The 14,392-nt window shown below is 46.7% G+C and overlaps 1 protein-coding gene across 2 annotated transcripts in view; it reads right to left on the reverse strand.

Moving 5' to 3' along the window:
* Positions 1–592: 592 nt before the first annotated feature.
* SLC13A4 (solute carrier family 13 member 4) overlaps positions 593–14,392 on the reverse strand; it is a gene marked incomplete at its 5' end in the record, with an annotated part of 39,134 nt that continues 25,334 nt past the window's right edge. For both annotated transcript variants that reach the window (XM_082846805.1, XM_082846804.1), the window contains 9 exons: positions 593–898; positions 4,383–4,520; positions 5,778–5,939; positions 9,158–9,282; positions 9,490–9,587; positions 10,304–10,405; positions 10,747–10,848; positions 12,132–12,251; positions 14,064–14,248. In XM_082846805.1, the coding sequence (XP_082702931.1) occupies positions 761–898; positions 4,383–4,520; positions 5,778–5,939; positions 9,158–9,282; positions 9,490–9,587; positions 10,304–10,405; positions 10,747–10,848; positions 12,132–12,251; positions 14,064–14,248 (1,170 nt within the window). In that variant the 3' untranslated portion in view covers positions 593–760. The remainder of the gene's footprint in view (positions 899–4,382; positions 4,521–5,777; positions 5,940–9,157; positions 9,283–9,489; positions 9,588–10,303; positions 10,406–10,746; positions 10,849–12,131; positions 12,252–14,063; positions 14,249–14,392) is intronic.

Below are 14,392 nucleotides of genomic sequence, written 5' to 3' on the forward strand. Positions count from 1 at the left end.
TAGTGATGAGTGAAGAGAGAGACACGAATCTCAATGTGTCTTCTTTCTCTACTTCCTTTTCCTTTGACAGAGAGAACAGCACCAGCCTCTTCCTGAAGGGGACTATTTCTTTACAGGAATTTGGTGCCAAGGTATAGAGAAGCCATTGAAGAGAGACACTTAAAAAGGAATCAGAGTAGTGATAAAAGAGTACTGATTGCCACAAAGAGGACTTACTAAGAACTGCCTTTTTGTGGAGAGAACTTACGATAGAAACACTTGAGAGAAATGAGGCAACATTAGGTCTCAAGTTCTAGGTGAGATTTTCCCCCAAAGAGAAGTCACTGGTGTCACTCTCTGTGCATAGGTAGGATGATTTGGATTTCTCCTTCTACTCCTAAAAGGGATCGAGAAATTAAGAATAACATCAAACCCAGTGAGACTAGTCAGTTTGTGAGGATTAGCCTCTGAGGGGCAACAAAGACAGGCTTTTGTTTCTTCCTGTCTTCAGAAAGAGCTGATTGGAGAGACTAGATACAAGGAAGTGAGAACGGTTTTAGGTTTCCTTGAGCTGTGGTGCTAAGGAAGGAGGGCAGAGCAGAAGACACTAACATCCGAGCCTGTGCATTTGGTTGTTGAAGGCTCCCTGCAATTCACTCGAGGTGGTAGCTGGCGGAATCTTCTGCTGGGGGTTTTGCACTCCTGGTGGTTTGCTTGGCCTGTTGGTCAGATTCTGCCGGGTGCTGGCAGCTCCTTTGGTTGGGCCATTTGCCCACTTCTGTTAGGCCTGATCAGTGATGTTACTGACCTTAGCCCAGGCGGGAAAAGTGTCCAGGTGGAAGAGGCTAATTCCCCATGTATTGATGGCCACCATCACTATCACCAGGCCAATGACATTGACCCCCAGACCAGCCTTCACCTGCAGGAGACAAAGCAGCAGGACACACAGACTAGTCACCGTGAGCAGGCAGCAGCACAGATCCCCAGATGCTCCCCACCTGTGTCCCCTGCCTGAGCCTCAGCCCCGATGTGATCACAGCCCACCTGCTTGGCCCCGATTTGTTCCAGTCACTGCCTGGGGTGCCCTAGTGGTGCCTTGTAGGGGGCACAGGACTGTTGAGGACAGGAGAGCAGGGAGGACTTGGGGCTGGGAGACGGCCGTTAGAACCTTCTCTGTGTTTGTAGCACTCTCGCTATTACATGGAGGCCTAGAAGCCATGTACTTGGAACACCAGATCTTGGGATGTTAAGTTATGCTAAAAAAAGGGTTCTGTAGCTACATAATAGGGAATGTGTTCCTCAAGATTAAACAGAGCTTGTAAAGCAGGAACCTCTCAGAGCCTTTAATGTGCTGACACATACGACTCACAGGAGAGCCTGTATTCTATGAATGTTACCTTTTTCCCCCAAGGAACGGCTCATGGAAGTAGTGTACCTTAGGTTCACCTGGGGCAACAGGTCAGCTGCCTTCCACCAGCCCTTCCACAGGAAGGGGACACAGGCACCCTGGCTGGCATGGGGCCTTTGCTGCTTTCTCCTGAGGGAATGTCACCTCCACAGCTCTGACCCCTTCCATTTCTGTCATGGCATTGACACTGCCAGGTGGAAGGGGGACGTGAGGGATGGCAGAGCCAGGGCCATTTGGAAAAGTGTACAGTAAGGATGGCTGGCATCCTACCAGGTGATGACCAAGTACACAGCGTGTCACCACAGTCCACTAGCTGGGACTGAGTTGGGAAAGTTGCAAGGGAAAAATGAATGCCAGGAAATTGTTCTAAGCCAATGACTAGATGTGCCTTTCTGCCTTCTGGCTCAAGGCCTGGACTTAATCACCCTGGCCTCCTGGGCCTTTTGGCCTGGAGAACTAACCATGTTTTCCTAGCAGATGAGAGGAGGCAGGTTCTAAAGGAGCTAAATTAAGGCCGTTTTAGAGCTGAAAGGGACCACATAGAGCATCTAGTTTGGACCTCCTCACTTAGCAGGTGAGGAAACTGAAGTCTTGAGTCGGTACCCAGGCTGGGAATAGAACCCAGGACCGGCTCACTGCTCATCATCCAGTGCCTTTAAAAATGACTCTTTCTTCTTAGAGGAAAACATAGGCAGAACACTCTATGACATAAATTACAGCAAGATCCTTTTTGACCCACCTCCTAGAGAAATGGAAATAAAAACAAACATAAACAGATGGGACCTACTGAAACTTAAAAGCTTTTGCAGAGCAAAGGAAACCATAAACAAGACCAAAAGACAACCCTCAGAATGGGAGAAAATATTTGCAAACGAAGCAACTGACAAAGGATTAATCTCCAAAATATACAAGCAGCTCATGCAGCTCAATATCAAAAAAACAAACAACCCAATCCAAAAATGGGCAGAAGACCTAAATAGACATTTCTCCAAAGAAGATATACAGATTGCCAACAAACACATGAAAGGATGCTCAACATCACTAATCGTTAGAGAAATGCAAATCAAAACTACAATGAGGTAACACCTCACACCAGTCAGAATGGCCATCATCAAAAAGTCTACAAACCATAGATGCTGGAGAGGGTGTGGAGAAAAGGGAACCCTCTTGCACTGTTAGTGGGAAGGTAAATTGATACAGCCACTATGGGGAACAGTATGGAGGTTCCTTAAAAAACTAAAAATAGAACTATATGACCCAGCAATCCCACTACTGGGCATATACCCTGAGAAAACCGTAATTCAAAAAGAGACATGTACCACAATGTTCACTGAAGCTCTATTTACAATAGCCAGGACATGGAAGCAACCTAAGTGTCCATCAACAGATGAATGGATAAAGAAGATGTGGCACATATATACAATGGAATATTACTCAGCCATAAAAAGAAACGAAATTGAGTTATTTGTAGTGAGGTGGATGGACCTAGAGTCTGTCATACAGAGTGAAGTAAGTCAGAAAGAGAAAAACAAATACTGTATGCTAACGCATATATATGGAATCTAAAAAAAAAAATGGTTCTGAAGAACCTAGGTGCAGGACAGGAATAAAGATGCAGACAGTAGAGAATGGGCTTGAGGACATGGGGAGGGGAAAGGGTAAGCTGGGACGAAGTAAGAGAGAGGCATGGACATATATACACTACCAAACGTAAGGTAGATAGCTAGTGGGAAGCAGCTGCATAGCACAGGGAGATCAGCTGGGTGCTCTGTGACCACCTAGAGGGGTGGGATAGGGAGGGTGGGAGGGAGGGAGACGCAAGAGGGAAGAGATATGGGAACATATGTATATATATAACTGATTCACTTTGTTATAAAGCAGAAACTAACACACCATTGTAAAGCAGTTATACTCCAATAAAGATGTTAAAAAAAACAAAAGACTGTCTCTGATCGCTTGATTCCAGGGTAGAAGGCAGGGGTGATCAGGGGAAGCACATGGCAGAGGGAGCGGGCCGGGGAGAAGCGGCGGGGGTGGTCTTCGTGGGGACAGGGGAGTTGGGGCAGAGCTCAGTAGGGGCAGACAGGGTTGTGTAGTAAGATCTGAGGGGGACAGAGGGGTGGCTGTGACCTCTCTTCCCTGAAGTAATACAGATGACTCAGCTGAGCAGTTTGAAAGTAGAAAGGATCTGAATATCTGCTCCCAGCCTGAAGCTCTTCCTTTTCTCCATTTGATATTTACAGGGCTGCTGAGATCAAGTTTGGATTTGAGTGAAAAGTAAATAGGCCCTCAGCAAGGGTGAAGCGGCCGGGTTTCAGTCAGCCTGGCCCAGTCATCTGTATTAGTTTTTTCCTCCTTTCCCAGCCCCGTCAGCCCTGGGTATTAAAAAGCATAGCAGTGAGCATAGGTTGAGGGGTGGAGAGTGGATGTGCTGCACACTAAAATCAGCGGCAAAATGTACCCTCAGAGCTGTCTTTTGTGAGCCTCGCTGAAAACTAAGAAATGAGCTGTGAATGCTTCATTTTGTAGTTGCTGCTTCGGGGGTTCCTTGCTTGGGGGAGAGAGTTGAATAGAAGGATCCTGTTCTTATCACCCTAGGTTCATGCAATGTCTCAGACTTAACCTTCTGTGAATAAACCAGCAACTCTGAGTGAATATCCCCACAGTCCAACGAAGAAACTGAGGCAAAGACTAGAACAAGCTCTTACCTTCTAGAACTGGGTCACATCCCGTGTCTGTCCCAGCTTTTTCTGTCCACATTCCCACTTTCTCCCAGATTAGGATTTTGGGAAGAGCACATTTTTGCTATTCTTGGTGCGCATGGACCATACAGAAACCTTTTACCAGGACCATTCTTTCTGCCACAGCAGACTGAGCTATGACAGGTCAAGGGCACCGCTTACAAAATAATAAACTTGAGGAGAAGGCCGTGCGGCCAGTCAGCCCTGTCCTCATGGCAGGTGGGCCTGGCAGGGAGAGGACACCCATGACTCACCATATCTTTAATCTGGCAGTGCCCATAGCTGAAGACGATGGCGTTAGGGGGGTTTCCCACTGGCAGCATCACTGCAAAGGAGATGCACATGGTGACTGGGATCAGGGTGTAGAGTGGATTTATGTGCAGCGTTTCGGACTAGGAGAAGAGAGAATTCACAGAAGCATTAGCCTTGAGATTAGACTTGCATTTCCTGTGCTTACTCTCATGAATGTGCTTTAAATGATGGCTCGGTGTTGGCTAACCTTGGCTGGACACCATGTGCTGGGGGCAGTTAAATCACACCCTCAAAAGCATGTAGTGCTGGGCTGCTTGGATGGGTTCCCGCTGCTCACTCACTTCCCATGGAAACATGGGCTCCAAGTGACTTCCCAGAAGGGATGTTTCATTTCTTGGTGCTGGTCTAAGGAAGTGGTTTTAAAATTTGATTCTTTAGCTGAGAAATTCTTCAAACACAAATCTCATGAATAAGCTGCTTTGATTGGAGTAGGCATCTCTCTCTCTCTTGGGGTGCAGAATTAAGGTTTTTTTCCTAGGTAAGATAATTGCCTTACATGGGACGTGAGCCCGTGGTCTTACCCTCAATGTTGCCAAGTTTTAACTAAGTGCATTCCCATGCTCGCACAGGCAGGGTGATGGAAGGGAGAAGTTGGAGGGAGTCATCTGAGCAATGAGCAGAGAGTGGCTGGGAGGAGTTTGGGATTAGAAAGAGCAGGAAGATATTATTTTGTTGGCAATGAGAAGGAGCCTTCATTTTACAGGTTCCACCTCACAGAATGGGACAGAGGCAGCATTTTGTTTGGTGCATTACCTTTGGGGCTGCTTAGCCAGGCTGAGATCTGGCAGTTGCTCCCTCCCCTATTCCATTAATAACAAATTGTTCTGAGACCGTGGAATGAGGCTGGCATTGCTCATAATTCTCAGAATCTCCTGGACAGAGAAGCTGGGTGGAGGCGCTGATGACAGAGCTGTGGTTTTGGTCTCTGCAGCCGAGAGTGCTTCTGGGAGCATTTTGCCTCCATTTTCTGTAGCTATTTCTCCCGCCCTCTCATCTTAGGAGAGAAAGGTTGATGATGATTGTGGGGAATTAGAATCCTAGGGTTTTAAGGTTATCTTGTCCACTCTTGTTTCCATTCAGGGCTGCCCCTAAACTAAGCCTAGTCCTTTGGAAAAGGGTTTCTAGAACTCTTGCTGTTATTAATTATCTATTTACTTATCAGTTACTATTTGAAATAGACTTCATTTATCAAACTATGGCTTGAACACCAGTCAGTGAAGGCTGTGGCAATGACCAGAAGAGAGAGTCCAGCCGTGGAACTGCCCCTGGGCCCGGGCCTGCCCCTGTCTGTTCCTGTGGTAGCCGGTCTGGATATCTGGGAACCCTGCTCTACTCACCAGGCTGCACAGGATGGGCAGGAAGATGGTGATGGTGGCCGGATTGCTCACAAACTCTGTGACAATGGACACCAGGATGCACGCCAGCAGGGTGACGGCCCACGGTGGGAGGCTACTCAGAGACAACATCTGGTGCCCAATCCACGTGGAAAGGCCAGAGCTCTGCAGGAGACAAGGTGATGCAGTGAGAAGAAAGCGGGAAAGGCCACTCCCAGTGGAATTCTTAGCCTCCAGAAGGTCAGGGATGGTGAGGGGCTGAAAGGGACCACCAGGAGCCATCTAATTTGCTTCCCTGTTTTCAGGCAGACTGGACCCACAGGCATTCCTGATTTTTTATGGTTAGATCACTATGTAGCCCAGCAAATGCTTTTTTTTTTTAATGATTGTACACCATTCAGTCTAATTAGGGCCTCCTGGTCAGTCATTGTCACAGGGCACGGAGAGCCTCTACTTGCTGAGATCCTCCTTAGCCCTGATATAACTTGGCAGGGATTGGAGATCTTTGGGGTGATGAGCCCCTCAACTTCAAACTTGTTACTCTTTCTCCAGCCTCTGACAGTCTCATGCTGTGCATTCAATCAACAATGCCCTTTACACAGATTGCCAAGTGTAATCCTTAATCCTGCTTTTGAAATCTATTTCTCTTATTTTATCACCCGTGAAATGGGAAAAATTATCAACATGTTTGGATAGTAACCTTTTCTCTGGTTTTGGGGGCCTTGAATGGGCAAGACTGAACATTAGAAGTTTTACATGAGTAATGAAGGAGAGAGGGATTACAGGTCTATCTCCACGTAGTGGGGAAGGTGCCACGTCACTGGCCTAGAAACAGTCATTCAGTCTCAACCTGTGTTAGGTTCAAATCTCATCGTGGCTGACATCAGGATCTACCATCTGCCCATGCTTTTTGGCAACACGATATAAAGGCATATTGCCACGCTTGAACATTTTCCATTAGCAACACCTGTACACATCTACTCAAATCAATGAATATTCCCATTTGGAATAATTCATTAGGTTGGAAGATGTTCATCTGCCAATGATGAGGGCTCTCCCCCTCCCTTAAAAATGAAGGGCACAAATGAGTTTATGTTCTTAAAAAACCCCAGGTTGCCATACGCATTCACCAGCTCTCCCCACCCTCCCTCCTCTCCCTTCTATGGTTGACAAGCTCCGACTTTTGCTATTTACCCTCTAGATTGCAAATGCAATAAAGAAATGGGCAGTAGGGCAGAAAGCAAGGTGAGACATTTTATGATTCCTCAAGCTGTAAGCCCTACTCATGTTCTACTGTTAAAGACTGCCTTACTACACTGTCAGCAGGCCACCCTTTCTCCTCTTTTCCAAGTTCATCAAAACCTCCTTTGATCTCCACAGCACCCTGGCCACTTCATGACATGCTCATAGACGACTGATGACCAAAGGGCTTCAGAATTCTCTCATGTAGCCATTTTTACCTTGGACCACTTCCCTTTCTTTTTTCTCAACTGACCGAGAGCTATAAATCCAGTGTGTGGGGACTACCTCAATTAATGGTGGGTGCAGAGTCTCGAGGCCTACAGGAACTCTGTAATCGTTATCTCTTGTGACACATTAAATTTTGCTCTCTGGACAAAGAGAGGGGAGGGAGAGCAGTTAGCTGAGTGGAAACAGTATGTTTTATAAAGAAATGGATTTTTATTTATCATGTTTTCCACATAGTACCTGTAAGTAAAGTGAAATAACTTAGTGGCAATTTTCTTTTTCAGAACAACTAGTTGATACTATAATGAAATAAACTGGTAAATTAGACTGCAAAGTTAGGAAAAAAACCACAACAAAGGAAACCTTAATTTTTTAAACCCTTGGTATGAAAACATTTTTTATTGGATTTTCCTCACTAATGTTAAGACTGAAATTATTTGAAATTCAGTAGGAATCACACATATTGTACCTGAATTATATTATTAAAGTAGTAGTCAGTAGGTTCTACAGTTATACCAACTATACATGCACAATTTTGGTTAAAAAAGAAAAAAAAAAGATCTTGCCAGGCTAGGCTCAGAGGCCAAAACTAACCACTGAAATTCAACAAAGATAAATATGATACTGTGAACTTGGAATCAAAAATATTGACAGCATATATACAGGATTGGTTGAAGGACTTGAAGCTTAATAGTGGCTAACAATGAAAAGAATGAAGCGTTTTAGTTGACTGCAGTGTCAATATAAATATTGACATGAATGACAATGAAGCCTTATAAAAGCTTCCATAGAAATACAGGATGGGGCTTGGGTAATTAACTATTCTACTCTGCACTAGACCGACCACCCCTGGACTGTGTTTGAGCAAAGGCAAAGTGGTCCTAAGGAGAAAGACCAGCATGGTAAGGGGTCACTACTATGAGGAATGGTTAAAGGAACTAGGGAGTTTTAGTCGGAAGAAAAAAATGATCTCAAGGGACCTGATTGTCTTTGTTGTTTTAATAATTATTACAGGAGAGGAGAGGGTTCCTGAGAAGAAAGCCAGAACAAAGAGTGGAAGACATCCAGAAGACCTGAACTGAAAGTAAAGAACAATATTCTTCGTTGGCTGTGCAGGGCTTGCCCTGTCACTGGAGGCGTCCTGGAGGGAAATCTCTATTTGGGTGGGAAGATGGGACTCAGTGTCGCTCCATGGCTCCTTCCAAGTGGAGGATTCTGTGACTTTGTTACTGATGCAGAAAGCATTTAGGCCCACAATGAATGGGCAGTGAAAAGTGAGCCAAGTTTAGAATGGGTGAATGTAGATAGACGAGGTAGAGGAAGAAAACAGGGAGACCCCTAACCTGCTTGATTCTTAGGGCTGTTTATTTCAGGAAGGGCTAACAATCTAGGAAAATCAACTCTTTCCCACCAGCCCCCTTTAAAAGATCTCATCCCGAATCCTCCCAGTCAGGAATTGGGGGTATTTACATCTGCCTTAGCATACATTCTCCACAGGGTCTCAGTATATGCATATGGAGTCCATATGCATACGGACTCACAAGTTGCTGTGAGTCATTCTGGAGCATCTCTGGGCCCTTACACCTTACACCTATCACCACTGTCAAAACTCCAGAAGGACATGCCTACAAAGTCCAGTACATCTTTTGCTTGTAGCAGCGTGGGCCCATAAGTGAGGTGTGAATGCCTGTGTGCCGTGACTGTGGCACAGCTATCTGTAACTCTGTTCCCAGTAGTGCCAGCTTAGAAGGTGGGACAGGATGTCCATTCCTGGCTGAACTGCTTCCCTTCCCAGTGACTTGGGTGAACATTCACCTCTCAGCGCCTTTGAATCTTCCTTCCCGGCACCATAATGACTCATTCGGTCAAGCTGCTGGAAAAACATTGGACCCAATGAGAACAGATTCAAGGGTTACCTTGCTGCCAGAAGCCAGAGCATAGCCTCCTCCCACCAGAATGACAATCTCCCAGGGCATGGTCTTCTGGAAGTCCTTCCACGTGATCATGGGCTCCGTCCCCGGTGAGGGCTCCTGGTCTTCCCCTGGATCACAGGTAGACAGCGAGGCAGAGCCAGATGAACCCTAATGGGTGTGATTTGTGGAGACAGGGGCCTAATTGATGAACCAGAGGATACTCTGCTATTCTGGGAGGAGTTGGAAGGGCTTTGGTAAGGCTCCTCCCAAAATTCTGACTTCGACCATTATTTGACTAGAGCCAGCCCCAACTTCTTCTCTTGAACTCCTCTCACCATCGTTCTTTTTCCCGAAGCAAGGCTTCTTCGCTGGAATCAGGAAGAGGAGGAAGCCAAGGAAGACAGAGACTGTGGCGTCAGTGCGGTAGCCCTTCCTGGCGAAGAGACAAGAAGAGCTGGGGAGAGGGTCAGGAAGCCCAGGGGTAACGCAGTGTCTCAGGACAGCCTCTCTGAACACAGTGCCTCTCTTGACCTAGTCTAGAGGGGACGTCAACCTGCCTTCTTGCCAGTTGCTGCCATGCTGTCCGGTGGTGGATTTAATGGGCAATAGTTAATGTCTGGAGGCAGGGCCTGGTTAGGGTAGATGTCTTAGTGTGAATTTATGGACCTATTAAAAGGAGTGGTCAGGAGTTATTTAGATAAAGGAGACTAGAAAAGGATGAGTTCTCTTTCCTGGGAGGGTCACAAGCTGGCACTGAGAGCTTGTGGCCTGTGGCCCTGGCCCTCGGGAATATGCAGGGGTGGGACAGGCCTCGGCCACAAGGGCCATGGTCTTTACAGGTGGTGTTTTACTCTGCAGACATATTCCCCTTTAACTCTCATAACAATTGAGGTTCCAAGAGCTTAAGTAACAAGACCAAGGTCATGTGGATGGTAAGTGGCAGCTCTTGACCCCAAGCCTGGACTCAGACGCCAAAGACTATTTTCTTCCTGACTCCACACTGCAGCTGCCCTAAAAAGGGGGGACTTTCAAGGGAACAAAGTGCTTCCTGGGTTCACGACTATCCCGAAGAATCTGGGAGGGGACACCGGCGGGTACTGCCTGAAGGGTTTGGGTTAGCGGGTGGTTCTCAGAGACAATATCCTTTACTTTTCAAAGAAGGAATCCCAACCAGGAACAAAGCCAGGCTCCCGGGTAAACCACAGCACCGTCATCAGGATGAAGAAAAATCCAGTCACCATTTCCGGGTAGCTATAAAAGAAAACAGACCCACTCCAGGAACTGGGAAGTTTCTGTTAGCTTTCAGACTTTGCTTTGGGATGCTCCTGTATGCAGAGCTCCAATAGTGGAGACCTAAAACGCAGCTACTGCTTAACCACTTGGACTTGGAATACAGCAGAGGGGAAGGGTGGCCCTTAGAGTCTGGGCCAGCTTGACTTTGGCATTAAGTAGCACCTCTAAATACCTAGATTCGTAGTTGATGAAAATTCCCCCAGCTCAAGGGACCGCTGAGAACAAGGCTGCTTCTGCGCACACTTTACCTGCCACATTTTCTCCTGGGGAAGGAGAGAGGGTGAAGGGCTGATTCTTACGTAATGGCTCCCAGCTTTTCATATTCCTCTTGGATCCTCTTCTCTGATAACTCTTCCCTTTTGGTCTTCTTCTTCTTACTCAGAGAGCAGGTCTCTTTAAAACTGAGATGGGAGAATGAGCAAAAGAATAAAGGAAGCACACTTCTGAGGCCCAGAGGACAACAGGTCTTAAGCAAATACTAAACTACTGGCTGGCTGGCTGTGATGGTGCTTCTCTCCACTCGCTCCACCTATCACGCGACTCTTGATCTGCCAAGTTACACAGCCTCTCATCAGCCTTCTCCCCAGCCTTTCGGGTATATCTCTGGTATATAAATGTAAAGTCATGTCTCATGGACTTGTGCAAGTGTACTTATGTGAGGTTGTTTCTACACACTTGTATTTTTAATTTTTTTTGCCCAGTTGGGTTTTTTAATTAATCAATTAATTAATTAAATTTGGCCGCTCCATGCAGCATGTGGGATCCTAGTTCCCCAACCAGGGGTGGAACCCACACCTCTTGCATTGGAAGTGCAGAGTCATAACCACTGGACCACCGGGGAAGTCTCTACACACTCGTCCTTTACATAAGTGAGAATCAATGTGATGCAGCATATGTGTATAGATGCTTATATATTTGTGTGTTGCACACACACATAGGTGTGTGTATGTGTATCTGTCTAGAGACAAGGCTTGTCTGGGGTGAAAGTGGGTGTTACTTTTCAATTAGCAGCACTGGAGGCACAGAAGTATACAGTTATCTTTGATTTGACAATTGTCTCTGAGTTATTAAAATAAAAGTCAACTCAGAGAACATTCCCTGAGCAATGGGAATGTTGGGTCCCCGGACTAATAGCAAAACATCATATACATCTTCCCTTTATGTGTTCGGAGCTGATCAAGTTTGGAGTCAGCATCCGTAATGAGTAAAAGGCTGGCTAAGCAAATTAATATTAGAAATAATATTGCACGAGGGATGTCTAATATTATTGTGAGGGATATGAGCATATTTCATACAGCTACTAAGTATAAATCAGTCATGTCTATAAAATTAAGCCTAAGGGAACTTCTACTTGGCATCATTTCTTTAGAAATTAGTTCAAATTACTCTGTATGGAACTACATTAAACACTCTCCGATTCAGACTCTTTATGAATCCAGCACTTCCCCTGACCAGTTGGTTGAAATTAAGAACATTTCATTGCAGAGCTCATAGTGAAGTGCAGAGTCCATGTATGTTCAGAGTGTCTAGAAGATGTGATGCCCGACTCCTCATCTAGTCCACTGCATCCTCCGGGCACCCTCTGTGGTTACTTGGCAGCTCCCCGTTGGATGGCACCCTCCAGGGCTTGCACCATGGCCCTGGATGGACAGGAGAGCCTTGCTGGCAGGGCCCTGGGACTCACTTGCAGCCCAGGAACAGCCAGTGCATCCAGAACCAGCTGACCACCAGCATGATGAGGGAGATGGGGAAGCTGAAGAGGAACCAGGTGCCGAAGTTGACCACTTCTGCTGCTGGATACTGGCTGGAGGGGAAAGAACCAGGTCAGTGATTAGAAAAGGGTGGATTTCCATTTGGTATTTTGGGGTAATAAGCTAAATTGTCCTTAAGAAGACAGAGCAGAGCTCATGGTAGAGATAATGATAAAAATATGGTAAAACGTTATCTAGAACTCACTTGGCAGCTGCAGCTGCACTGAGCCCTGCCCAGAATTATGAAATAAGCTAAAAAAGCATCCAAGCAACCAAAATCGATACCACTGCCGTGTATATACTTTGCCCTCAGGAGAATCACTCTGGATCTGTTTGCTCTTAATTTATGTAAAGATTCTGATCTGGATTTCAAGACAACAGAATAGAGGAGGCAATCTGATGTACTTTCTTTGTAAAGTCACTGAAGGAATGTTTTTTTTTTAAATTTATTTATTTCATTTATTTTTGGCTGCGTTGGGTCTTCGTTGCTGCGCACAGGCTTTCTCTAGTTGCGGCGCGCGGGGGCTATACTTCGTTGCGGTGTGTGGGCTTCTCATTACGGTGGCTTCTCTTGTTGTGGAGCACGGGCTCTAGGCGTATGGGCTTCAGTAGTTGTAGCACATGGGCTCAGTCGTTGTGGCTCAGGGGCTCTAGAGCGCAGGCTCAGTAGTTTTGGAGTACGGGCTTAGTTGCTCTGTGGCATGTGGGATCTTCCCGGTCCAGGGCTCAAACCCGTGTCCCCTGCATCAGCAGGCAGATTCTTCACCACTGCACCACCAGGGAAGCCCCCAAGGAATGTGTTTTGACTGGGGGACACAAGGCATCAATTCTGGAGAACTTCGGTCTCTAGAGCCTCATGAAGGTTCTAGATGTGAACTTTGCCCACAGGAGAACCATGGCATGGAATCTGCAAATCTGTTATCAACATCCACTGCTTAGGGGGCCTCCTTGGTCTTAGGGGGCCAAGGAGGTTATCTGGTGGACTCCTTGTTCATCACTGGGCAGAGCTGTGGCCCCAGCCCAGGTGACCACCTGGTCATCTCAACCTCTGTATCAACATTTCCTCATCTTTGCCCTCATTTACGTCAAGGGCAACTCTGTTTCCCCAGCTGCTGAAGCCCCAAGCCTGACAATGAGACTTGGGCTTTCCCTCTCTCAGGCTCTTCCTACCCCTACCCAGGCCGGTCGAGTCTCCCTCTGAATGTTGCTCAGATCTGGCCATTTCTCCTCCCACTGCTGCCCAGGCCACCATCAGCTCTCTCCTGGGCATCTGTAGCCAGGTCCTGGTTTATCTTCCTGCTGCCTGCCTTTTCTGTTCCAAACCATTGTCCATTTTCAAAATCCAGAATGAGTTTTCAAAACTGTAAGTATGATAACCTCACTCCCTGCCTAAAATTCTTCAAAGGCTTCTCACGGCCTTTCGGACGAAGTCCAAGTTCCTTAGTGGGCCCCGCGAGGCCCTCTGTGATCTGCGCATCCACCTCCCTGGCCTCCTTTTGCCCTCTGTCATTTTCTTTTATGTGCTCTGCTCTCTTGCCTCTGAGCCTACTACACTGTTTTCTTTGTCTGGAAGATCTCCCTTCATCTAGTTAACTCCAGCTTGGCCTGCACGTCTCCACTTTCATCGTCGCCTCTTTGGGAAGTAATTTCCTCCCTCTAGACTGGGTGGGGTCCCTCAGCAGGGCTCCCCCAGCAGAATCCCACCCTTCTTGTCACATTTAACTGTAATGACTTGATCATCGTTTTTCCCTCTTAGTACAGAAACTGCTCTGGTTCGATTTTCTGTGGTATACTCAGCGCCTGGTTCTGTCCCTGACACACAGTGGGTGGTTAGTAAATATTTGTTGACGGAGTGAATTACTTACTTATTGAAGTGTTCCAAGAAAATGAGGCTGGTGGAGGTGCCAATGATGGTGGTCAGGCCCCCAATGGTGGCGGCATAAGAGATGCTCAGAGAGAGGCACTTGCAGATCATTTGGTCATGCTGGGACTTGTACTTTCTTTTGAGTTCCTGGTTCCTGGGGCTGGGGGTCAGGACTGGTGGCTTTTCCTACCAAAGGAAAATCAGTGAATTTCTCCAACCCAGCTTGGGCTGTCTGGCACACAAAGCATGAAAAACAGGGGCACCATTGTGCAGTGGAAAGCTTGGGTGTCAGAAAAACAAATCCCAGTCCCAGTTCTACCTTTTACCAAC

Source organism: Leucopleurus acutus (genome assembly GCF_964270905.1).
Source record: "Leucopleurus acutus genome assembly, chromosome: 9".
Taxonomy (NCBI): domain Eukaryota; kingdom Metazoa; phylum Chordata; class Mammalia; order Artiodactyla; family Delphinidae; genus Leucopleurus; species Leucopleurus acutus.